General features: G+C 38.7%; 1 protein-coding gene and 1 long non-coding RNA gene across 51 annotated transcripts in view; one reads left to right on the top strand and one right to left on the bottom strand.

Moving 5' to 3' along the window:
- Positions 1 to 25361, bottom strand: part of TRDN (triadin) — a 1056665-nt gene that overhangs the window by 13942 nt on the left and 1017362 nt on the right. For all 50 annotated transcript variants that reach the window (XM_077486957.1, XM_077486959.1, XM_077486986.1 and 47 more), the window contains 11 exons: positions 22816 to 22842; positions 19351 to 19416; positions 19110 to 19175; positions 13701 to 13754; positions 12798 to 12863; positions 12409 to 12474; positions 12168 to 12233; positions 11422 to 11487; positions 10765 to 10830; positions 4626 to 4691; positions 550 to 615 (listed from right to left, as the gene is read on the bottom strand). In XM_077486957.1, coding sequence (XP_077343083.1) covers positions 550 to 615; positions 4626 to 4691; positions 10765 to 10830; positions 11422 to 11487; positions 12168 to 12233; positions 12409 to 12474; positions 12798 to 12863; positions 13701 to 13754; positions 19110 to 19175; positions 19351 to 19416; positions 22816 to 22842 — 675 coding nt within the window. The remainder of the gene's footprint in view (positions 1 to 549; positions 616 to 4625; positions 4692 to 10764; positions 10831 to 11421; positions 11488 to 12167; positions 12234 to 12408; positions 12475 to 12797; positions 12864 to 13700; positions 13755 to 19109; positions 19176 to 19350; positions 19417 to 22815; positions 22843 to 25361) is intronic.
- On the top strand, positions 24441 to 24783 carry LOC143990137 (uncharacterized). The gene is made up of 2 exons (XR_013277174.1): positions 24441 to 24489; positions 24585 to 24783. It is a non-coding gene; the product is annotated as an uncharacterized LOC143990137 (long non-coding RNA).

Genomic DNA, 25361 nt, shown 5'->3' with positions numbered 1-25361 from the left:
GTCCTGCAAAATGAACTATCTGATAGAAAAAAAATCTTAAATAGGTAGTATTGAGATTTATTGGGGTGCTGAGACGAAACAAAAAGAAGCAGTATATTTAACTCCTGAAGAAGTCAGTGGGCAAAACATGTACAGTAGAATATGTTGTATAAAGGGATTATATATAGTGGTTGTAATCAAGATTTTCTCTTTGTACATTTTTATGGGTATTAAGAAATATTTGGAATAAAAAGTGTTACATTTAAAATGTTTATATTTGTTTGGTCTCAGAAATCCCAATCCTACCTCTTTATGCTTTTCTTTCTATTTTGATGCAAGGGGTGTGGTGCAATCAAAACATTTGCTTTTCATCCACACCCATATCTACAGTCTGATAAAACACACATCTCCAAAGTGTTGAGTCTGAATAAATAGTATAAAATAACAAAGCTCACAATTTTGTTTTCGGGTTGACAAAAATCTAGGGTCTTCTGATTTAAAATAAGAAACTTAGGAAAAAAGCTTTATCAACGTAATTTCATAATTGGAGAATGGTATGAAAAATATTACCTTTTCCAAGTTGACTAAGTTTGTTTACTGAATCATAGAACAGTTCCTGAATGTAGCTGGACAGAACTGAAAAATAGGAAAATGTATATATTTTGAGATGTATCAAGACTTAAAATGCATACAGTTTTCTGAATGTTTTTCATGTTTTTAACATTAATTTCTGCAGAAATGAAAATGCGTGTTGACAAAGAAAACTCCTGCAGATCGATTTTCCCATAGTGCACTTTTGTTCATCGCAGAGAAGCAAATTGACTTGACTGAATGGTATAATAATCCTCTTTGTTGCAGTTTCCATGTTGATAGGCTTTTGAAATTGCTAATTATAGGCCATCAGTGGCTTCAGTACTTTCAAGCATGCAGTCAGTGAAATCAAAATGAAAACAGCATTTTTGCATATGTGTTCCAAGTCAGTAGCACAGTATTAAAGCCATAAGATTAGCATGGCAACTCGGCATCCAGCATTTTCAAAATGGCAACCTACATAATTAACTTAGTGCAGGTTCCTTTCACAGACTTCCTTCCTGTTATTCTTCTCATTTGTTTTCGGAATTTCCGAAAGACTTTGTCCGTCCAACTGTCCGCTGAAACTGTCCGCTGAAAGCCCACACACGAGCGGACTGTCCGCCCAAACACTGTTCAGCGGACAAGGTTGGGCGAACAGTCCGCCCGTGTGTACGCGGCCTAACACTCCTGCTACTTCTAAACTTCTCAGTCTAACCTCCTCATTTGACCTGAATCATTGGATACACGCTTCTACTCATGCTGATGGCAACACTCTTGTCCTTGTTTTTTCCAACCTATGCATTCCGGGCAACCTCTAGAAACAATCCTTTCCCACTCTCTCTCATCCCTACCTTATTTGTTTCTCGCTCTCCCTGTCTTCCATCTCCTTTCCCTCCAACTGCCTAACAGTTACCCATAGAAACCTTTACCACCTTAACCCTTCAATTTTCTAATTTGCTACTGACCATCCCTTTGACAAAATCTCACCCCTATCCTGCCCAAGGCTAGCCACTTTAACAGTTCTATGTCATCCTCCCTAGACATGCTCCCCCTCCCCCCCCCACTACACATAGGATCAGGCCCTGACCCCTAAAACCTTGGCAGACAGATGACACCAGAAGATTGAACAAAAAAACAAAGTAGCTACACTCTTGAGCATCTGTGGAGTAAGACCAAGACCAAGCAGACCTATTTTATCACTTTCCTTACCAGCTTATCCTGTCCCTGTCAGCTCTTCTCTACCTTCAACTCTCTACTTCTTCCTCCACTGCCTCCACCCATTACCTCACTTACCGCCCAGGAGATTGTCAATCACTTCAAAAATAAGATCAATTAAATCATTGATGAAATCTTCATGTACAGATGCCTACCATACTTAACACTTCATGCTCACAAGTACACTTATTACTTTCTTCATTCAACCCCACTACTAAAGATAAGGTTGCTAAACATTTTTCTAACGCTCACTTTACCACCTTATCCCCAGCCTGATTCCCTTGCAAATGCTACGTTCACCATTTGACTCTATTCTACACTGTATAACTCACATCTTCAATTTCTCAATCTCTTCTGGCATTTTCTCCAATACTCTAAAAGGCTAACTAGTCCCTCCCACACATAAAAATCCCTCTTTGGACCCCACCAATTTAAACAGCCTACGCCCCATCTCCTTTCTCTCGCTTTCCTCCAAACTCTTTGAACGTCTTGTCTAAAGCTGACTGAGAGACTTTCTCACTCCATCAGTCTCCACAGGCATCACTCATTTACTAGCAGACATATCAGCCTAAATGTCACACCATTTCCTCAAGCTCAAGTTATCCAAAAATATTTCCTCCCCTATGAGCCTCTTCCTCTGACTTCTGCCAAGATTGATGACACAACAATCAACCTGTCCCTACATGCCATGGTACTAGGTGTTATCCTGGACTTTGAACTATCCTTTCGGCCCCACATCCAATCACTGTTCAAAAAGGGGTTCTGCCTCAACCTACACAACATGTCCAAAATATGGCTCTTTCTAACCAATAACACCAGAAAGCTTCTTATTCACTCCCTAGTCATCTCTCACCTCTACCACTGCAACTCCCTCCTCATTGGCTTATCTTTACATAGGCTATCCCCTCTTCAGTCCATCATGAATGCTGCTGCCAGAATCACCCACCACACCAACCATTCAGTGTCTGCTACTCCTCTCTGCCATTCCTTCCGTTTGCTTCTGCTCACTCAACGAATTCAATTCAAAATACTAACAACAACTTATTACGCCCCCAGCTACATCACTAACCTAATCTTAAAATACCAACAAGAGCATTCTCTTTTTTTTCCCCATAAATATTTTATTGGATTTTCTGAATAAACAGTAACAGGTGGTTATAGATTGAGAAAACGTACATAATGCATATTAGAACTGCAGAAAACAGAGAAATCTTCATTCACAACAGATATGTCTTTAACTCCACATCCTCGATTAGATAGGGCAGCCCCTAGCTGAGAAATTCCCAAGTGAGAAGATATTATGAAGATCTCTGATCGTGACAGGTAGAAGAATAAGTGTCCGCATAGGTAAAGCCTATGATTCAGACTGTGCTTGTTAGTTTCGGATTCCTGTTAGTGGGGTATGAGTCATTATGGGTAGTGTTAGTGTATTAGGGGCTACAATAAGTGGGTAACAGATGTGGGTGTCAGGAATATAGTCGGAAGTACAGTCCATATGTCGTGTGTCATCGGTCGGTTTTCAGTCGGTTTGGGATGTCTGTATCTGGAGTATTATGATTAATCAGAAAGCAGTGGAAAAGAAAAGTTTAATTAAGGGGAATTGGGGTGTAGCAAGAAAGGGGGGGAGATATGGGAGAGAAGAGTAGAGGAGAGAATTAGAGGGGAAAGGGAAGGGGATAAGAGGGATGAGAGTGGGGCAGGGAAGCATCTTTCCGGTCTCCCCCAAGCACCAAAGGTGTGATCTGGGGTAAGGACAGGGATATATGGCGCATGATCGGGTTGTAGCGGTCTGGATTTCCCTCCCATTCTGGGTAGGGATGTAAGGCGCCCTTCATTCGGGGTTAGCTATGAAGGTCTTATTAGGATGAGCATAGAAGGAGATCAGTTAGTCGCACTGTGCGTGATGTCAGTATTATTACCGTTAAGTAATGGCTCGTTGGCTTGGTAACGCGTCCATCTTTCCCAGGTCTGGGCATATTTGTGTGGGGAGTCTCTTGCCGTGTGTATGAGCTCCTCCATCTCAGCTATCTTCTCCACCCTGTGAAGCCACTCGCGGATGGCGGGGGCATCAGAGGAACCCCAGTGAGCTGGGATGCATAGCTTGGTGGCATTAAGTGTAGGCTTTGGGATTTCCTGTAAATATGTGCGGGAATGTGTGTGTGATGGAAGATCATGCGAGCTGGTGAGTATTCCATGCTGAGGCCAGTGATTCAGGAGGCTATACTGTGTACCTGAGCCCAGAAGTGTTGGATCTTTGGGCAGGTCCACCAAATGTGTACGAGTATCCCTGTGTCGTTTAGGCATCTCCAGCATTTGTTTAAGACTTCAGGATGATATTTGTTAATAATATCGGGTGTTCGATACCATCTTGAAAGCAGCTTAAAATTATTTTCTTGGATATTTACATTTAGGGAACCTTTATGAGCAATCAGTAGTATTCTTTCCCAATCCTCCTCGTGGAAGTGTAGTTGAAGGTCCCTTTCCCAAGCCTAGAGCATTCTCTTTGTTCCTCCCTCCAGCTCCCTCATCACCTCCTCCCATGCTCGCCTCCAGGACTTTTTTCAAGCCTCTCCCATCTTATAGAACCCCAACCTGTTAGACTGCCTCCTACTCTATCTACTTTTAGATGATCCCTGAAAACCCTTCTCTGCAGGGAAGCCTATTTTGCCTCTACCCAACAACTGTACTTTTATTTTCTCATGCAGCCCATCCCCCACAACTATTACCTTTACAGATATTAAATTATTCCTGTATGGACTTGTATTGTACTGTACTGTCTGCCCTTACAATGTAAAGCGCTGCACAAACTATTGCCATTACTTAAATCCTGTATAATAATAATAATAATATACAATTACCTTCTCTCAGGATGTTAAACGTGTTAACCCCTTCATTGAAGCCATGCTGGACAAAAATAGCAATATCTGTGGAACAGAACAGTAGACAAAAAAACAATATGACTAAAAAAGATTACACAAATATCAGTACGATACATGTTAACATTAACATATCACAATATTGCTTCAATTTAAAAAGTACCATTTGCCATGTGTAAAAAGAACATCTCCCAATCTTCCAAGTGTCCTAAAGCCTTGGCAGCATAAATCACCTGATCTGTTGCTACCAGGAGGGGTATGGGTGCTTCACATCATTGAAGATTAAAGATTATAAAATGTTTCAACTTACAGTATCTCACAAAAGTGAGTACACCTCTCACATTTATGTAAATATTTTATTATATCTTTTCATGTGGCAACACTGTAGAATAGACACTTTGCTACAATGTAAAGTAGTGAGTACACAGCTTGTATAACAATGTACTTCCATTGTCCCCTCAAAATAACTCACTGGCAAGAAAAGTGAGTAAACCCCTAAGTGAAAATGTCCAAATTTGGCACCATTAGCCATTTTCCCTCCCTGGTGTCATGTGACTCATTAGTGTTACAGGGTCTCAGGTGTGAATGGGGAGCAGGTGTGTTAAATTAGGTGTTATCGCTCTCACTCCCTCAGACTGGTCACTGGAAGTTCGACATGGCACCTCATGGCAAAGAACCCTCTGATTATCTGAAAAAAAGAAATGTTGCTCTACATAAAGATGGCCTAAGCTATAAGAAGATTGCCAAGACCCTGAAACTGAGCTGCAGCACAATGGCCAAGACCATACAGCAGTTTAACAGGACAGGTTCCACTCAGAACAGGCCTCGCCATGGTCGACCAAAGAGGTTGAGTGCACGTGCTCAGAGCCATATACAGAGGTTGTCTTTGGCAAGTAGACAAATGAGTGTTGTCAGCATTTCTGCAGAGGTTGAAGGGGTGGGAGGTGCCTGTCAGGTCTCAAATTGGACTGCGTGGTTATCATCCTAGAAGGAAGCCTCTTTCTAAAGATGATACACAAGAAATCCCACAAATAGTTTATTGAAGACAAGCAGACTAAGAACATGGATTACTGGAACCATGTCCTATGATCTGATGAGACCAAGATAAACTTATTTGGTTCAGATGGTATCAAGCGTGTGTGGCGGCAACCAGGTGAGGGATACAAAGACAGCACTGGGGAGCTACAGTTCCTTTATTAAAAAAATAATAATATTAATGTCCCCTGAAGTAAATCCATCATGCATGATACTGCCCACCACATCCGAAGTAAAAATCACTCTCACCGACATGGAGGCTGTTTGCTACTGCAGGCTCCTCCATTTGACAGTTCTTTTATAGGGAAAGGCAGGGACACCTGTCAACTTCATCTGGTGGCACCACCCCCTGGCAACGTCATGAATTGGCGCATGCTGGGTCGACAACATCACAAGGGAGCGGTGCAACCAGTGACGTTGCCAGGTGGCCCCCCCCCCTATAATAGAACTGTCAAATGAAGGAGCCTTCAGTAGGCAGGTGACCTCCATGTCAGTGAGAGCAATTTTTTTTGTTATTTCTTGAGTGCGTCTGGCAGCATGATTGAAGATGGATTTACATCCGGGAACATTGTTTTTTGATTTTTTTAATAAACTTTTTGACACTTTTTTTGATGAATGGGTAGGGGTACTATGTACCCGATATCCATTCACATGGGGTGGGATTTGGGGGCCCTTTGTTGAAGAGGGCTACAAGATTCTGATAAGCCCCCTGCCCACAGACCCCCACAACCACCTGCCATAGTTGTGGGGATGAGGCCCTTGTCCCCATCAATATGGGAACAAGGTGCTTTGGGGTGGGGGGCTCTGCCCAAAGCACCGTTCTATCCATGTTGAGGGCATGTGGCCTGGTATGGTTCAGGGGGACCCTCGCTTGTCCCCCCCTTTCCTGACCTGCTGGGCTGCATGCTCAGATAAGTGTCTGGTATGGATGTGGGGGGATCCCACGCCATTTAATTTACAGGAGCGGAAGAGGAGACCTTAACGCTTTCGCCGCCAGGTACGTACTTCATACAAACCTAATGGCGGGGGGTATTGCACACAATCCAGTGGCTGCAGACTGAAAGTTTTTAGGGTTTGGCATGTTGGATATCTATTTACTCGGTGTAACCTTGTCATTTATATCTTACAAAAAAAATGTGGATAATGTATTGTGTTTGTTGCCCTAAAATTCACATTGGTGTGTTTTTTACTGAAATATTGCATTTCCTAGACCTTTGCAGTAATATTGCATGACATAAAAAATTGGAACTACAGCTATTTTATTCTCTAGGGTGTCTGTTTTCAGAAAATATATAATGTTTGAGGTTTTGTCAGCAAAAAGGTTAACGTGGAACTTTACCTTTTGGATGAAGCCCTGCTTTACGTTACACTATTTTTTTGCTAGCTGTTTATCAAACTTTAATTTTTAAAAGAAAAATATATTGAAATTGTTCAGACAAACCCAATTCTCCTTAATTAATGCCATTACTGTGTGTGCATTAACAATAATTTGAATGTGTTTTTTACTGAAAAATACATTTACTGTGTCAAGTAAATAGATGCCAAATATATCACGTTTCAAAAACAAACAAAACACTGATAAACATTGATATGCTCCACAATTCTCTGCAGGTTTTCTCTCCAAGTTCACAATAAATGGCGGTCTCCAGCATGTGTGGAAATAGAAGATATGTCTTGAACAATCTGCATATATGTATGCATATATGTATGCATGCGTGTCCTGGAGTGCGTATGTATGAGTTTTAAATTTTTTACATGTATTTTATTACAGGTACTTATATAGTGCTGCCAATTTACGCAGCACTTTACACACATATTGTACATTCACATCAGTCCCTGCTCTCAAGGAGCATACAATCTAAGGTTTTTGAATATATTTTGTTATTTTTACACTTATTTTTCACCTTTTTCACATAATTGTATTGCTATCACAAAGGGGCTAACTTATTAATGATGTGATAGCATTACTGATGTAAAGGTTGTTTTTAATTAGACATAAGGGGTATTTTAGGTAGAGTATAGGGAGTCCTTGATTTTCTCCTATCCAGAGGTGGTAGATCCATTATAAGTGCTTAGACCTGAGAATTTCTGGGATCACGTTACTGAGAGGGAGATCAAGCAATGAATCGTTCTCTCATTTCCTTGTTGACCATTTACTGTAGAAAGTAATGTTAGGTGCCCTGGGCTTCCAGGAGGAGTGTAAGGGCCTGAGAACCACGGCAGGGGGAAAAGAGAGGTAAAGGATATATAGAAGGAATAAGTTGGTTGTTTAGCCATCAAATATTGTAGTTGTAGGAACAATTTTTAACAATTTAAAACAACCATGCAGTGTTGTGTACATTTTCAACAGTGAAATGGTTTTCAAATCTATTATTTATTCTGTAAATTTTCCTTTTTTTAGAAATCGTTGTCCTCCCACCCTTTCTTCACTTTCTTTATTGGTCCTGTATATAATTTTTATTTTATTTTTTTCAAAAAATATATGCCATTTTTTAAACTTTTTGTAGTTCAGCTAAAAGGAAAAATAAAAAATGAAATGAAACGAGAGGAAAAAATGCCTTTTTAACATAGGTTTTCACGTCTTCATGAGAAGACTTTTCAAGATACGTTGCACTTTGCAACAGAATTTTCCCCACAGTCTAGTGAATGAGGTGAAACTATTAACTTCTATTATCCAATCATGTGCATGCAAAAGTGCTGTTTTCTTGCACATGATTGGGAATGTTTTGCTAGCACTGAAATTCCCAGTCTGCTTCCAAAATTAAGAAAGAAGAGAGCTGACACAGCCAGCAGTGGAGCTGCTGCTGGAGTTGTGTCTAGCACATATGGAGACCAGTCTTTTGTTGCAGGTAATTTCCACTTGTGTACACTCTATGCTGTGCTGTTCTGTTCATTGTACTCCATATTGTGAAAAGGTTGGTGGTCAATTCAACAGCCTTGACTAGGCCCCTTTTGACCCTTATTTGGCTGTGGTCCAGATTGTGCAAATATTACAAATTTCTTCTTACAGATTTATTCTGATTACATGTTGTGTTAATAAAAGTTAATTCGAGTTTTCCAAAGACCTATTGACCACACCGGCTTCCTGGGCAGGCAGAATTGCCCAAACCAAAATGTATCTACTCCCCCATATCCTTTACTTCTTCCGCTCTATCCCCCTCCCGCCCCTTCAAGCCCATGTTAACAAGCTCCAAGGGATACTCAATGCTTTTATATGGCAGCACAAACACCCGAGGATTAGAAATAATATCCTCCTGACACCCACTCGCTTTGGTGGCTTGGGGGCCCCCAATCTCAAAGCATATTACCGAGCTGTCTTACTAGACCAACTTAAAACGTGGTGGTCCTCAGACCTACAACCTACCTGGAAACAAATAGAACTCGCTATCTTAATGACGGACCCAGTGAAAATTTTGACAGCTATCTGGATGCGCTTCAAACCATCTCGTTACCCACTTGACTCAATTAACGCATCCCTTAGAGTATGGCAAACATACTTTCACAACACTGATCAAATCTCCCTGGCACTCCTCCCACTGGTCCCCCTAGAAGCCGTCCAAGTCTTCTCCCCTGATCTCCCCATGGGGGATTGGGTTGCAGCTGGGGTTACTAATGTAAGTGAATTATTTTCCTCCACAACTCTCCTATCCTTCTCCCAATTACAACACAAATTTCATGTCCCCTCCACAACATTCTTCTTATATCTCCGGATCAGATCCATCCTAGCAAATCTCCCTCTTTCCACCAAGAACCCACTCAAGGATCCCCTAATACAGTTCTTTGGGAATAAAACTCAAAAGAAAGGAGGCATTTCTCTCATCTACAGAATCCTCACTTCACCAGACCCCGAAGTTGATCCCGTGCGCACCGAACACTGGTCATCCAAACTGCAACACCCTGTCCCACAAGAAACATGGCAGAAATCTCTGAATGCTCCTACACGCTTCTCTCACTGCATCTCTCATTGGGAATCTCTGATGAAACTTTACCACGGTTGGTACTACACCCCGACCAGATTGGATAAAATTTTTCCCTCTTCCTCGCCTAACTGCTGGAGGAACTGCGGTGACAGGGGTACATTACTACATATTTGGTGGGGTTGCCCTCATATACAACCATTCTGGAAAAAAATTAAAAACCTAATACATCACACTTGTAGAATAACTATCCCGCTCTCTCCCACCGACTTGCTACTAGGTATATCTGTCCTCTCGTGGCCGTATCATCTACACGCCCTACTGACCCACATACTTATTGCTGCCCGACTAGCTATTGCAAAAAATTGGAAATCTGTACATCCCCCGACCCTGAAACAAGTCCTGATATTGCTGAATGCCCACTTTCGACTGGAATACGCCTTTGCTAAAGCTAACCTTACGACTGATAAGTTCCTGAATGCCTGGAAACTTTGGATAGCGGACCCCAGGAGTAGCCCACTACACTGAACTTCCCTGGCTATCATATTTATTTTCTATCTGTTCCCAAGGGTTAATGCCACCTGTACTCAGAGTAAACCCAAGGTACCTATACTAAACTTACCCATGCTTTTTTTTTCTGACATTTCTCCTCCACTCAGGTATTGCCTATATCAAGCGTGCAAGTCAAACTCAGGGTATACCTGCTTTTTATTTGTACTCTTATATATCCTCACTCCTCCCCATTGCAAACCTCCCCTCCCTATAAAATCGTGTATCCTGATAAAATTTTGATATGTTACTGTATTGTACACCATACCTGCATACCTGTATCTGTATGTACCTTACTTCCTTGCCAAGTTTACTGCCAGGGTATGCCCGTTTGGCTATGTACCTCTTTTTCTGACTCTTCCTTTCATAATAAAAATTGAAGTTAAAAAAAAAAAAAGTTAATTAGAGTAAGCCAGGAGAAGGATATTGTGAGATGTTTCTCATCCAGGTGGCACTTCACGTAACCCAGTCATATGAGCTTGTTACATGAGAATTTTTAGGCATAAGTAGAAGAAAAGTTCACTTGTAAAAACAGTACATATATGTAGCTATTCGTGCAATTATATGTGACTTTATATTGTATTAATAAATACCCAATGTTCTTCTTTATCTTTAATTACCTTTTCCAAAATGAGTGCTTCTTTCAAACCAATCACTGAAGAGACTGCTTAAGTATTCAACAAGGTCTAGGGAATACAGACAGAATTGTCACAAGCAGTGCATAAGGGAGAGATAAAGAGAATGTGGGCAGGGGGGATTATCTGTTATCTATTATACAATTATATTATAATAATATTATCTGTATATTGGATTTAAATTACTTGACATATGTAGCAACACAAAAAGTAGTACTGGGAAAAAAAGTAATTGCTATCATAGTCATACAATCCCCACTTGTGCACACTCTAAGCTGTGCTGTTCTGTTCATTGTACTCCTTATTGTGAAAAGGTTGGGGGTTAATTCAACAGCCTTGTCTAGGTCCCTTATGGTCCTTATTCAGCTCTGGTCCAGAGTGTGCAAATATTACAAAGGTTTCTTCTGATTACATGTAGTGTTAATAAAAGATAATTAGAGTAAAGCAGCAGAAGGATATTGGGAGATGTTGTCCAGGTGGCACTTCACATGAACCAGTCACATGAGAATTTAGGGCATAAGAAGAAGAAAAGTTCACTTGTAAAAACAGTACATATTTGTAGCTATTCATGCAAATATATTTGACTTCATATTGTATTAATAAATACCCAATGCTCTTCTTTATCTTTAATTGCGTAATTACCTTTTCCAAAATGAGTGCTTCTTTCAACCCAATCACTGAAGAGACTGCTGAAGTATTCAACAAGGTCTGAGGGAATACAGACATAATTTTCACATGCAGGGCATAAGGGAGAGGTAAAAAGAATGGGGGGAGGGGGGATTATCTGTTATCTATTATACAATTATATTATAATAATAATATTTCTCTATTGGATTTAAATTACTTGACATAGGTAGCAACACAAAAAGTAGGACTGGGAAAAAAAAGTCATAGAAATGTTGTTTTATTCAGCACAATTGTATGTGTGCACTCATGAGTCAGAAGTCACGATATCAATATTGCCTATTTTAATTGTGATATGGCTTTTCCTGGTGTATTTAAAAGCTCTAATCAGGCTGTAAAAAAGCAAATTGTTGTGTCACGCTGAAATACTTATGTTAGTATGGCTAAGATGTGTAGAACATGTACAATGGAATCTTTAACGGATTGGCAGGTATATATGTAATTGGAAGCACTATAAATAGTTGTAAATATAGTCATTACTAAATAGAGCTCCAGTAATGTATTGAATTTGCAATGGATAACGCACTTATTAAACTAACATGGATTATGGCTGTAGCTCTGGAACAAGATTAGGTAGCAACATTAGCTATTATATATAGTCTGCCCTAAACTGTTTAAAAACCTATAAGAATTCTGCATAGGTTCTGAAGAAGATCCAAGTGATACGTAACTGAATATTTTGAATGCCTAAATTACTTAGTTACCTTCCCGGAACTGTTTAAGTCTATTTAAGCTGCCATAGAAGAAACTCTGGGCATAGTCAACGAGACCTAAAGAGCCAAAAATAAAGTTCTGTTTGGACATTCAGAGCCATGGTAGGCAATCTACACTACGGTAGCCACACTTGAACATATAAAGCAATTGATTATTATCTTGAGCAGACATTTTAGCTGGATTGGATTTTAAGCAAAAGCCAGGCATAGCCATAAAATAGGTTGGCAATACCTTCTCCAAACTCAATAGTTCTATTGAGCCCTTCATAGAAATGGACCTGGAGGTATTGAAGTATATCTGAATAAATTAAAAAAAAGCATGTGCATGTTTGTCAGATATGTGAGCTAACAGTACTGTAAATCAGTTCAGACCATTATAAATTTGTAATCAATATAGAATAAACAGTAATTTAGTCTAGAGGAAAAACTCACATGGCAGTTTAAATGGATCGTATGTATTAACATGCTCTTATTAAGAACTGGAATTATTTCTCCTTGTCTACCAATCAGCATCATATTTGCTTTGAAAGCTTGAATAAGATTGGCTGTGGCTAAATAGGTAAGAGCAAACTGATACATAGAGCCAATGTAGAGGAAAGGAGGGGACTTGCATATTATTACCTTCTTTTTTCTGATTAACTGTATCAAAGCCATCATAGAAGACACCTTGTGTATACTGTAAAACACCTGAAATAAGAACAGATAAAATATTATCCTTTTCATAATAAAACACTTATAATCATTTTTATTATATTCATTACGAATTGTCTTTGACTTTCTAAACTTAGACTGAGCCAGGGATAAAATCCACAGCATAGAGTACATGTTAAATGGAATCTGTATTAGAGAGACATGTTTTTTTCTTACGTATGGTTAATGTGTTTTTGAAAATATGTTAATATTTTATTATCTCTGTTTAAAAAGAAGAAACTATAAAAATCCATTTAGAATGGGTGCCTCAAAAAATATGCATTATGCAATAATGGTATACTATTTATGTAGACAGGACAGCAGTACAGTCTACAGTATACCTGTACTACTAAACCTGTACTAATAAGCCAATCTGGTGACCTTTTCTCAGCAGTTGATGTCTAAGCAGTGCACTTAGACTGCTCAGCTGCCTTTCAGATATGGCTCACCGCCTGCTAGTAGCTATTGGTAATTGTGGAATAACAATACGTTATCTCTCATAATTGCTAAATATGCCTCTTCCCCTTCAAAGAAAAATAGAAAAGAATCAAAAATGTTTTATTAGTTTCAACAAATAAAGCATATTAAAAAAATCTTAAGATTTTACTAGAAGCATTTCGACAGAGGATACACTCTCCATATATGCGCAAACAGTGACTGCATTCTAAAGGAATTGTATTGTAGTTTCTGGTGATTTGTTTTTTTGTTTTAATTATCACTATCCATACTCAAAATACCTGTTTGATTTGCTTTGTAACTAACATGTTTAGTGTGAACATTAAAACAGGCTAATATTTATCTATCTATCTATCTATCTATGGATCCTAATCATACCTTCTCCAAATTCAGTCACTGTGTTGATCCCACTCTGGAAGTAATCAACAGAATCTAAAGAATTATAGAAACAGATTTTGTGTTTGAAAACAGGATTTGATATTTATCTCTACGGCTTTTACTGTACATATTTCACAAAGTGGGTACTTTCTCACAGTGCTATGCAGTACATACATATAAATAATGAATACAAAATGAAACAATAAACAAATCCATGGTGAATATTAGGTGTATTCCCAGTTGCCAAATCATACACTTCAAAGTCTCTCTTGGTTATCCTTTCTGAAGTGCTCAGTGCACAGCATTAATAAAGTGACCAGCATTAATAAACTCAAAAAAGTGTTTTGTGCCCACTTTGATGTTCCTGCACTCACAGGAAGGAAAGGACCCCCTGCATGTAGCATGAAGGTCAAACATGCTTTAGTTCTTGTGGAATGGTATTCCTCTTTGTGCACTGAATCCCTTGGATCTGCCCAGGATTACACTGAGAAGCCTAGCCTGGGAAGCCTGGGAAGGGGAGCCTAGCATCCGGACTGTGGATTCTACAACTGTTGATGCCAGTATACTTACCTAATTACCATTACCTGGTGATTGGAGAGACGAGTCTAAAGAAGTCAATATTCCATGACGTCAATAGCGATGGACTTTGGGTTTGTGTTGCACATGGGTGTGGAAAAATAGCTAAATAATGCGGGCATTCATTGGCTTAGCAACTAACTATCATAATTATACTTCCTAGCCTTTGAACTTAAGTAGGGTGGCTTCGAATGGTCAATAATTGGGGCTTTTTTTAAAGCAGCCTGATGGGAAATATCATTTAATGGTAATTTAAAACCATTGTTACCTTGCAAATGTCAGTACTGTAGCTGGCCATGGACCATATGGTCTCCAGCCATCTCTATGATCTTTGAAAGCCGGAAGCAACATCATGACTCTGGCTCATGGCTCTGGCAGATGTAAACAATGCCATTTCTTTTCCCTGAAAAGCAGAGATCAATGTTTTTTTTTTTTTTTGATCTCATGCTTTCTAGGGTAGAGGAGCTATCTTGGGTCTTATAGACTCCAGATGTCTCCATAAAGAGGAGGACCTATCATTCCTTATTTCTATCACAAGAGATGTTTACATTTATTTTGCTAGGAATAAGAGTGATTAAAAAACCAAAAACATTTTTTTATAAAGCACCCATCCCCTCGTAATTGAATACAAAAGCAAATGCATACTTGGGGGCACCCACACATGTAAACAGTGCTCCCATCACACATGAGGTTTTTTCCACAAACTTTATACTAAGAGCAATAATTCTAGCACTAGACTTCCTCTGTAACTCTAAACTGCCAACCTGTAAATATTTTTAGAGCTATTTTTAAATCTTTAAATACAGATTTTTACATGTAGGGGAGAAATGTCAGGAATTGGCATACTGGGAACTGGTTAACAGAAAGATTATTTGTCTCCTAGTACTGTGGACCAGCTCAGTTTCATAAAAACTGCTGGCCTACCACCATTACCAGCTGCTTCCACCTCTGCTGGCCTGCCAACATCACCATCTCCTGTGGCTTCCCCCACTTCTGGTGCTACATGTTACCCTTCAAGTAGCATGACAAGGTTGACGCTTTCCTGACTGTATGGTATTTAAATAAAAGTATATATTATTATGTATTATTCATTTTTGCATTGATACATATCTTCCATAGTAGCTCCAAGCTTCCCATCCCCATTTTTTGGCATTCACTTGCTTATTAGCTTTGAAAATAGTCATAATTAATTTTTAAGATCTAATGGGGTTTGATTTAAAATTCACAATTTTTCAGACTTCAAGAATATTGTAGACAGACACATTTGCTCATCCAACATTTCCATAAGGATTAATTCACTAATATTGCTTAGTTGTTTTAACTTTAATTTATTTAATATAACTATACTTTTTAGCTTAATTAAATTTACAAACATAAATACTACTTGGAATATTTTTTTTGTTACGTGAAATTTACCAGTTGAAAGCTTTTTATACACTGCAATTGCTATTTTATCTCACCGTATGTTGTGGTATCATTACTTCAAGTGGTTGCCTTTGTCTCTCTTCTCATTAGACAACTTGCTGAAACTCAAAGTTAGCACCTGCCTGAAGCTAAAAGTATTTTTAGGAGCAATAACCTATGTTATAATCTTTGTGAAATGGCTTTTATAACAAGACTATCTAAAATAAAATCTCTAAAATAAGATGCCTGTGAAAAATTCAGCTGATCTCTTTGTTAATGTTTTTTATAGAAATTGAAGAATACATTTTAAATAAATAAATAAACAAATCATAAGTAACACACATTAATAAAAATACTGCATTAATGCTGCTTTTGTTATAAGATGTTATCCATCATTGACCAAAGGACTATTTAAAAAAAGCATTGTGTCCTTTTCCTTTATTCTTGCCTAGTCAGCACATTTTACTGATAATGAAGTGCAAATTCCCATAGCAACCAATCCAAAATAATTTTCACTCATGTGACTACAATAAAGAGAAAAGGTCAGGTCCACTTAATCTCAAATAATGACCCTATGTCTATTACCACCTATTGACCTTGGTAGACATAGCATAGTTGAGCCTTCTGAGAGGGAAGAATGCATACGTCCATGTGAATCTTCCTTACTAATTGCTATTCTTTTTCTACATTTTGACCTACATTTTCTTTGTACTACTTTTATGTTTGCACCCGAAAGACTTTTAATCTCTAGTCATGTATACAGTTAGCGTCATTTTAGTCAGTGACTGTTCCAGACAGAGGTTTTATCCACTTCATATTTAAGTTGCCCTAGAATGCAATTTAGCTCCTCTCCTATGGGGGGGGGGGGGGGATTGGATATATGGTCAATGTTGTCTGGAAAATAATTTGCTTCTAACACAAGACATTTATTGGAAGTCGAACATGCAGGTATAAAAACATTGCATTGAACTGAAACCTCAGATAGGATAAAAGAGAAAATCGTAAGTTATCAGTACATAATTATGTTGCAGATATCAGTTCAGTCCAAGACTGAATGTAGTCCTCAAATGAGTTATACAAATAGTGACTTTTTCAAAGTCTCTATTTATTAATGCATATGCATGACACTCACTATATGTTATGATCACATATAGGCCCTTTTAAAAGTATCTCTAAAATTAGTATTTATTGTATGTGAGGTAGGGCAAGAGGGTGCCTAGTCACAAAGGAATGGAAAAACAGCAGAGTGCACTGGGCATCTGTGGATTTCACTGATTATGCAGGTCTGTGCTGACAGCTACTGTCAACAAGCACCTGATGATTTGATTTTTTTTTTAAGTCTGATTCCTCCATAGTTTTAATGTAAATTCAGTTTACGGTGAAATCTTTGCACATATTGTATGTATTCATATGGCCAGGATTAAAATATAACATGTAAAATGAGTTTTTCTTGGTGGTTATATAACTATTAAATATTGCCTGTTAATATTATGTAGTCTTTTAATCTGCTAGTAATTGAAGCTTTCAGATCATCTTTACACGTTTCTTCTGTAACCTTTGCTGTAATACACCTGTTTATAGACCCGAATAGCTCAAACTGAAATTTATAAACAAAAGTAATTGAATTAGAGGACATTCAATATTGGGTGGCTCCACTTGAGATTAAAAGACTAAGTGCAGCCAAAAAACCTAAAACAAAAAACCCCACAAAAATCAATCAGTTAGATGTGTCCCTTGTGCTAATTATATTAGATTAACTCTTTCTTTGTCCAGGTCCTCCAACCCCCACCCCTGTGGCTGTAATCTTTTGAAGCAATGGGAGTTAATAGAACTAAGGGGCTTTCATGGACTCCCATCTAGTGTGCCCAACTACACCCAACCTTTTCGCCCAGCTCTGCTATTCATAGAGGCCAACACTATAGCTTCTATGAATTAAAGCAATATATGAATGATTGATAGGTCCACCCCCTCTATCGTTAGATCCTGTAGTATGGCTTATATGAATGACAGAGCTGGGCATAAAGTCAGACACTCTTGAGCTGATGGCAGCCTTTGGCAGCCATTTAGTTCTATTAATCCCCACTGCAATGACATTTTACAGAGAGGGGTGTGTGGGGGGGGGGGGGGGCATTGACACATTACAATTTCACCTAATAGAAGAGGACATAGGGTATGTCCAACTGATTGCAAATTATGTGCTAATTATTTTTTTTTTTTTTTTATTTTGGCTGCTCTTAGGTTTTAAGTTAGAGAAAAGGACCCTCAAGGCAGAAGGAGTTCGTTGCTCTGGGATCATTTTCAACATTTGAAATATTTATTTATAATACAAATTTTGTATATAGTAAAAACAGATACAAGAAAAAAAATAGTTAAATAATTAAACTGACCCCAAATCTTTATAGGTTACCTTTATGATCTTTCCTAATGTTGGTACACTGTGGGGCCATTTATTCTGAATAGCACCCAATGCACATCCCTAGTGCACCTGCATTACTGTTGCACTAATGTGTGTTATGTTGCAGCATGCTGCAATAATGAAAATGCTACATGCATTTATTTTGATATGTTGTGGTTTAACCCAATCAAATAAATAGGCTGTCCTACAGCAAAGCATTATAATACATTTTTTTTAAACTGTGAACAGTTTTAAATTACAAGTAAAAATAGTGTATGCACACTTTTTATATTATAAATATGCCATCTTGCAAAGTTAGTTTCATTTACTTCCACAGCATTAAATCGAAATGGTAAAGATGATTCTAGAATGTAAGGAGAATAATGTAGTCGATTTCTCAAAGGGAGTTTACTGTAGGAATTACTTTTATCATCTTGCCTGGAACTCATTGTATAATAGGGTCATCCTATGCCCACCTTAATCCTCCCCTCTCCTGTTCTTTTATTAGCCACTTGTTACTTAATGTACTAAATGCAGTTGTCTATCAAAGGAGAATGGAGAAAACAAGGCAGTGGGAGGATGTTGACATACTTAGTGAGAGAAATGGAAAGTTTATGACCTCTGGATTATGCAACAAGCCGATATCAACCCAAGAGGTCATGAGGAATCCTAGAACCTGCTTCTACAGTATGCCTGCATAGCTGATGGAAAAGCTATTGAGAAAGCACCTAAACACATACTTTATATTTGCAAATATGGATGCATACATTTATTTTTTAACTAGCAATTTCAAAGTATTTGCATTTAAAAAAAAACATAAACGATAAAATGTCAGTATTGCTTTAAGTAATTTCCATGAATAATTACTCAACTAATGTAAAATATAGTAAATAGACATTCTCCCACACAGTTTTATATTTGGATATACTTATGAATATGCTCAAATATTTGAAAAGATAATATTTAACTTTGTCATAAACTCTATACAGTTTTCTTCAGGTTAGATGTGCTTTTCTTATGTAAAATAACATTACCTTCTTTGAAATGATACACTGTATCAAGTCCATCGTAAAACAGATTCTGAGAGTAATTAAGAGTATCTGGAAAAATAGACAGCAGAATTGTAGTGATTTAAAAAATTTGAAGCAGTTACTTCAAATTCGTAAACAAATGAAACGTTTTTATATCTCAAATGTGCATGCAAAAATAGAAATACTAATAATTCAAGTAAAAAAGGAAAAATAGATAAACTTAATCTGTAGAACATGACATTACCTTCTGTAAACTGATTAATTGCACTCATTCCATCATAGAATACACTCTGGATGTACTGTAGAGCACCTGAAAGAATGCAATCACATTCATTAATTGCATTGATTCAGTTATTTTATGGAGAAAAAAGTAAAATAGAAATTATTGTGCCAAAACATAAAAAAGAAAATGTGATCAGGCATAGATTTGTGGTAGATTCGTTAAGAGAAACAAGTTAAACCTATTACATTGTAGAAATGTACCAGCATAGCTGTGTAAAAACAACATAGAGAGGGCACTTGTAATTTAGTTTTGGCACCAAGAGTCACCCATCATAAGAAAATCACAGATGGTGCTATTGCTGGCCTCTTCTGAAAATGGGTTCAATATTTTAAGACACTATATGGAACAAAGATGGAACAATTACATTACTTTGACTTTTCTGATTTGCATCTGTTCCAGATCAGTGATTATTAAACAGTATTAAAATCAGAGAATCAGAATAACTGCTAGGAAACTAACAATTTAAGAAGGAGTTAGACAAGGTCTTTGACTCCCTGATGACAGGTGCTTTTAAATGTACAGTGGTGTAACTAATCCAGTATTTTTTGGGCTTATAATTCACATATCTTTCAGTTTCTTCCTTTTTAATTTCCTTTACAAGAAATCTTCTGCATTTTAAAGTCATTGTAAACTGCAGCTCTGCCTCTAGGGGCTCATTCACATTGGGGCAGAGGGCCATACACTGACAGATTTCAGTGTAATTCTGTGCCTAATGTTTGCGAACAGCCGTGACCATCACCCTGTACAAATGAATGACAGACTGACAGATGCCGCAGCATATATGGATGAACAGCTCTGGATGCAGACAGTTTTTATCCAGGGTCACTCAGCAGTACCTGTATGTATGTAAAGTAACTGTTCAAAAGTGTATACAGCCGTGGCATCTGTCAGTGATTTGTACTGGTCGTGACAGATATGTCCTATGGAAAAAGAATTGGCCCTCTCAATATGTATATCACTGTCTAAACAATTTAAAAAAGATTATTTATATTTACTACCAAGAATTTCGACCTCAACGATGGTATTACATTTCACATTTACACTACCAGAACCATTTTTGCCATTTTTGCTCACTTATTAAAATGCAAATTTTAGGCCTGAAGATTACTTATAACCCTTAAACATTATATATTTTAGGGAAGAAGAGGTAATGGATAATAAAAATGATAGTAGTTACAATTATCTCATGATATTAGCGCAACTGTTTGTCACGTGCATATTTTCAGTAAAACATTTTTTTAAAAGGTTAATTTAAGATACCAAACATGTCAAGCCTTGCATGCACATATGAAATAGCGACAAACTTTAGTACCCAAAAATGTCCACAGGTGATGCTTTAAAAGTTTTCATTGGTAGAGTTAGTAATACATGATGGTCCCAGAATTAGCACTCTCACTCCAGCATGTACATCAATATGTTACATGCGTAGAACAATCGTCATTTTCATACACCCGATGCATGCGTTTACATATGTACAGTATGTACATGTTAAAGGACATGGGGCTTTACATATTTTATTGTTTTTTTTATATGTGATTTCTTTTTTATTTAATGTGATACTAAAGTTTTTTTTCTTTTTCTTAGAAATAACAAATATGTTATACTTTCCTGCTCTGTGAAATGATTTTGCACAGAGCAGCCCCAATCATCCTCTTCTTGGGTCCCTCTTCTGTGCCCCTGGCCCTTCCCTCCTGTTGATTGCCCCCATAGCAAGCAGCTTGCTATGGGGGCACCGGAGTTGAGCTGTGGTTCGGCCCCTCCCCTCTCTCTCCTGGCTAACTGACTTTGCTTGACAGTAGCGGGAGCCAATGGCGCTGCTGCTGTGTCTCAGCCAATGAGGAGGGAGAGTCCCGGATGGCTGAGGCACTCATGCACATCGCTGGACAGAAATTTGTCTCAGGTAAGTACTAAGGGGGCTGGCGGCAATGCTGCACACAGAAGTTTTTTTTTATCTTAATGCATAGAATGCATTAATATAAAAAATCTTCTGCCTTTATAACCACATTAACGTTGTTGTTATCACATAGAGGGCCAATAACCCCATATGTGATAGCATATTGCTAGTGATAGGTCCTCTTTAGGAAGACATTAGGGGTCTATAAGACCCCTAATGTCACCTGTGGACTCCAGTGAAGCTGATCAAACACAGATCATGTTTGATCAGCTTCATCCCTGACCAGCACTGCCAAGGAATAACAGTGGATCAGTTAAGATAAAGAAAATGACACCACCTTGGGGAATAGACTTATAGTACCACATCCCAAATATCATAGACACAACATCTGAAGGATCACCTTCAGATATAAAGGGACTTTTAGGCCACCATACTAAAGTCAACAGCACAATTAAACAATGTATTTATTCAATTTGATTAAATTGAATGGCAGACAAATGCGTAGTCACCATATAAATTTTACAAATGTAATCATACACCAAATATTAAAATCAATACAGATGTGTGAATAATGGTATATCCTGCTGATAACCCAGTCCCCAACTGCTTCATCAAGGGCACTGTGGGAATATCATGACATCTAACATGGATATAACTACTGCTAGACTTTATCAAAATACCAATCCCCAACAGACCATGGGGAAAGGTAGGTTGGACGCTGAACCAGCAATGTATATTGGTGAAGTAAAATGTCCAGCCAGGCAGAGGAGGATGTAACATGATACCTGCAGTATGAGACCTCCTTAAAGGCTTAAAGGCTAGCGGTTGTTCTATCCATGTTAGATGTTGTGATGTTCCCACTGCGCCCTTGATGAAGAAATTGAGGACTGCAAAATGCATTGGCAATTAGCAACGGAGCATACACGCATTAGTCACACATCTCTATTGATTTTAATATTTGCTGTATGATTACATTTGCTAATATTATATGGTGATTATGCAATAATCTACCATTCATTTTTAATGAAATTGAATAAATACATTGTTTTATTTAATTGTGTTGTTGACTCTAGTATGGTGCCTTAAAAGTCCCTTTATTGCTGAAGGGTGTTTCAGAGGATTAGTTAATGAATTTTGCTGCATTTCCTGTGCTCTATCCAGCAACACCTGTCATGCCTAGCCCAGACCCACAGGTGGGACAGCAGGGCCCAGGACACATGGCAGGGGGGCAGGACTTGCTGGTGCTTTTGGAAATGATCATGCAGGTTTACAGCCAACAAAATTGCTTCCATCAAAAAGCTAACAGTTGTCTTTACAAGGACTGGTATGGGTCAAGACAAGCATCTTTGTTGGCTGTAAACCTGCTTGATCATTTCCAAAAGCACCAGAAAATCCTGCCCTCCTGCTATGTATTCTGGGTCTCACTGTCCCACGTGGGATAAGCATGTAGATTGTACATAAGAACATATTTCCTTTTGCATAAATAAAAGTATCAATCTACACAATATTAAAATACTTGTCTATCAGTTTACCTTCTTCTTCAGGCATCTCTTTTAGTTCTGAAATTAAACAAAGTACATAATCAATATATGACTACCCATGCTCATGCAAGTGTTGGCTATTTCTAAAAAAATCATTACATCAAGAGGACATTGTGAAAAGTATTGCTGTGTCACTTCTGAACTTACACTGTACTTACATATTGTACTTCCCCCTCACATGCCACGGGAAGCCATTGGGAAGTCCCCGTGCGTCAGAGGGGGTGAGGTCACCTGGGTACATCACCGTGTGACCCCGCCCTCAGTTATAAAAGAACTTTTTTTTTGCATTGATACATGTCCCCTGGGGCAGGACCCAGGTCACAAACACTTTTTCTGAAAATAACTTGCATATTAACTCTTAAAATTAGCACTTTTGATTTTTTACGTTCATGTCCATAGACTTTAACGGTGTTTGCGTGTTCGAACAAATTTTTGCCTGTTCGCATGTTCTGCTGCGAACTGAACCGGGTAAACCACTCCAAACACTTTATGTGATTTGAAGGTTGCATATTAATTTTGATTAAAATAGTATAGGTAGCTAGATTCTAATCAGAATATAACTGATTACAAATGAATCAAACATCAAGCCAATTGTATTGTGGGATTGCCCCAGTTTAACTAGTTTTTAGAGATACATTTTCTGTATGTTATCTACCATACTGTTGCCACCAAACCCTAGCTTAGCTATTCTTAGCCCTTGTACACACGGTCAGACATTCCGCCAACCAAATTTTGTCCAAAACTGGTGTTGCATACACACGGTTGGACAAAGTTGTCGGAAAATCTGATCGTTCAGAACGTGATGACGTTCATTCTTTACGACGGGACTACGTTCAGGCCATAGCCAAAAGCTTTGGTCTCATAATTTGATCTGAACATGCTTGGCACTTTGTCAGATCGGAGATCTCTACAAGCGATCTAAAAAAGTCCGATCGGATCATGTTGTCGGAAAATTTTATATCCAGCTCTAAAACTTTGTTGGTCTCATTCTTATTTATTTATTTATATATTTTTTGGATACTGATGATTTTTCCACACGAGTCCATCTTTCTTTTTTTCTTTTCTTACCTTGTCACCTGCCAGTACCCCCTTGCTACCCTATGGTTTCCACCATCTCCATGTCCCTACCATCCTTGATTCAAGCTTTACTTGGCTATACATATCTTTATGCCTATACTCATTGATCTTACTTTACTACTTTAGATGCCTGATAAACATATTTGTTTATAGCTTATACGCTTTATGGACTAATGAGGTTCCTAGGGATACATCACCACCCACAAAATTGTAGTTCACCTCTTTCCCCCCTCTCTTTGTCACCTGGTAGTACCCCTCTGTTGTCCTAGGTTTCTAACCATCTTCATGGCCCTACAACTTTTGGCTCAGGCCTTTCATTCATGCATACATGCATACATATCTTTATACCAATATCTATTGATTTTACTCTACTACTTCAGATGCCTGACAAACATACTTATGTTCACAGCCTATACGTTTTATCGACCAATGAGGACCCTAGGGATACATCACTACACCTTTGCCATGCCTGCTCTCCGTTTGGCCCTGGATGGGGTCCCATTTGATCCTGCCCCCTCAGCTCCCAGGGGAGGCATACACTGCTGCCGTCTCGAGGCTGCACACCTGGAGCCATGGCCAAGCTCAGTGGTAAGTATGGGGGGGCCTACAACCCCTCCTACCCTGCGCTGTTATAACTAATACTGTGCTATATTGCCAAACATATATATTTTTGTTCATTCTAGGTACATTGTTACACACATCCACCCCTGAAGAGCGAGCTGGATCTCACGAAACTAGTCGGGTAGTATGATGCCCGTGTACCATGTACTACTTCTACATTTATGTACCAATACTCCTTGTTTATATATTTTATATTGGCAACCGTTGATGTTATTTATCCATGTAAACAATTGTACTTGAATAAACCATATATTATATTTACTACTGTTATGTTTACTGGCGGAAACAGTACCCACTTCATTTAAAGTCCCAGGGCGAATCCTTTGTTGTTTGTTATATATTACAGGGATGGAAGTGTGTCACTGGGGACACCAGACCTTTTCCTTTGTCTCTAAACTTTGTTGGTCGGACATTCCAACGGAAATTGTCCAATGGAGCCCACACACAGTCGGATTATCCGACAACGCGGTCCGTTCAGACATTTTACGTCGGAATTTCCGACCGTGTGTACAAGGGCTTAAAGCGAAGTTCCATCCACAAGTGGAACTTCCACTTTAAGGACTCCTGACCCCCTGACATGCCTTCATTTAGCATGTAATTTTTTTGGGGGGGAAGTGGGTACCTAGTTTTGACAGGTACTTGGCTCCCACTTCCGCTCGCTGCGCCGCTGCTCTACGAGCGGAAGTTCTGTTCTCTTCCTCCCTCCCTCCAATATTCTGGGCACATCGCAGGTCCCAGAAAATTTCCCAGCCATTCAGCCACAAGCTGTCACAGCCAGGTGTCCACACTTGCAATGCTAGCGTCGCAGGGAGAAGAGGGAGAGAAGTGAGATTCGGGCA

The sequence above is a fragment of the Lithobates pipiens genome, unplaced genomic scaffold (genome assembly GCF_037356315.1).
Source record: "Lithobates pipiens isolate NorthernLeopardFrog02 unplaced genomic scaffold, aLitPip1_a1.2 Scaffold_18, whole genome shotgun sequence".
Taxonomy (NCBI): domain Eukaryota; kingdom Metazoa; phylum Chordata; class Amphibia; order Anura; family Ranidae; genus Lithobates; species Lithobates pipiens.
This window is presented reverse-complemented; position numbering and strand designations above follow the sequence as displayed.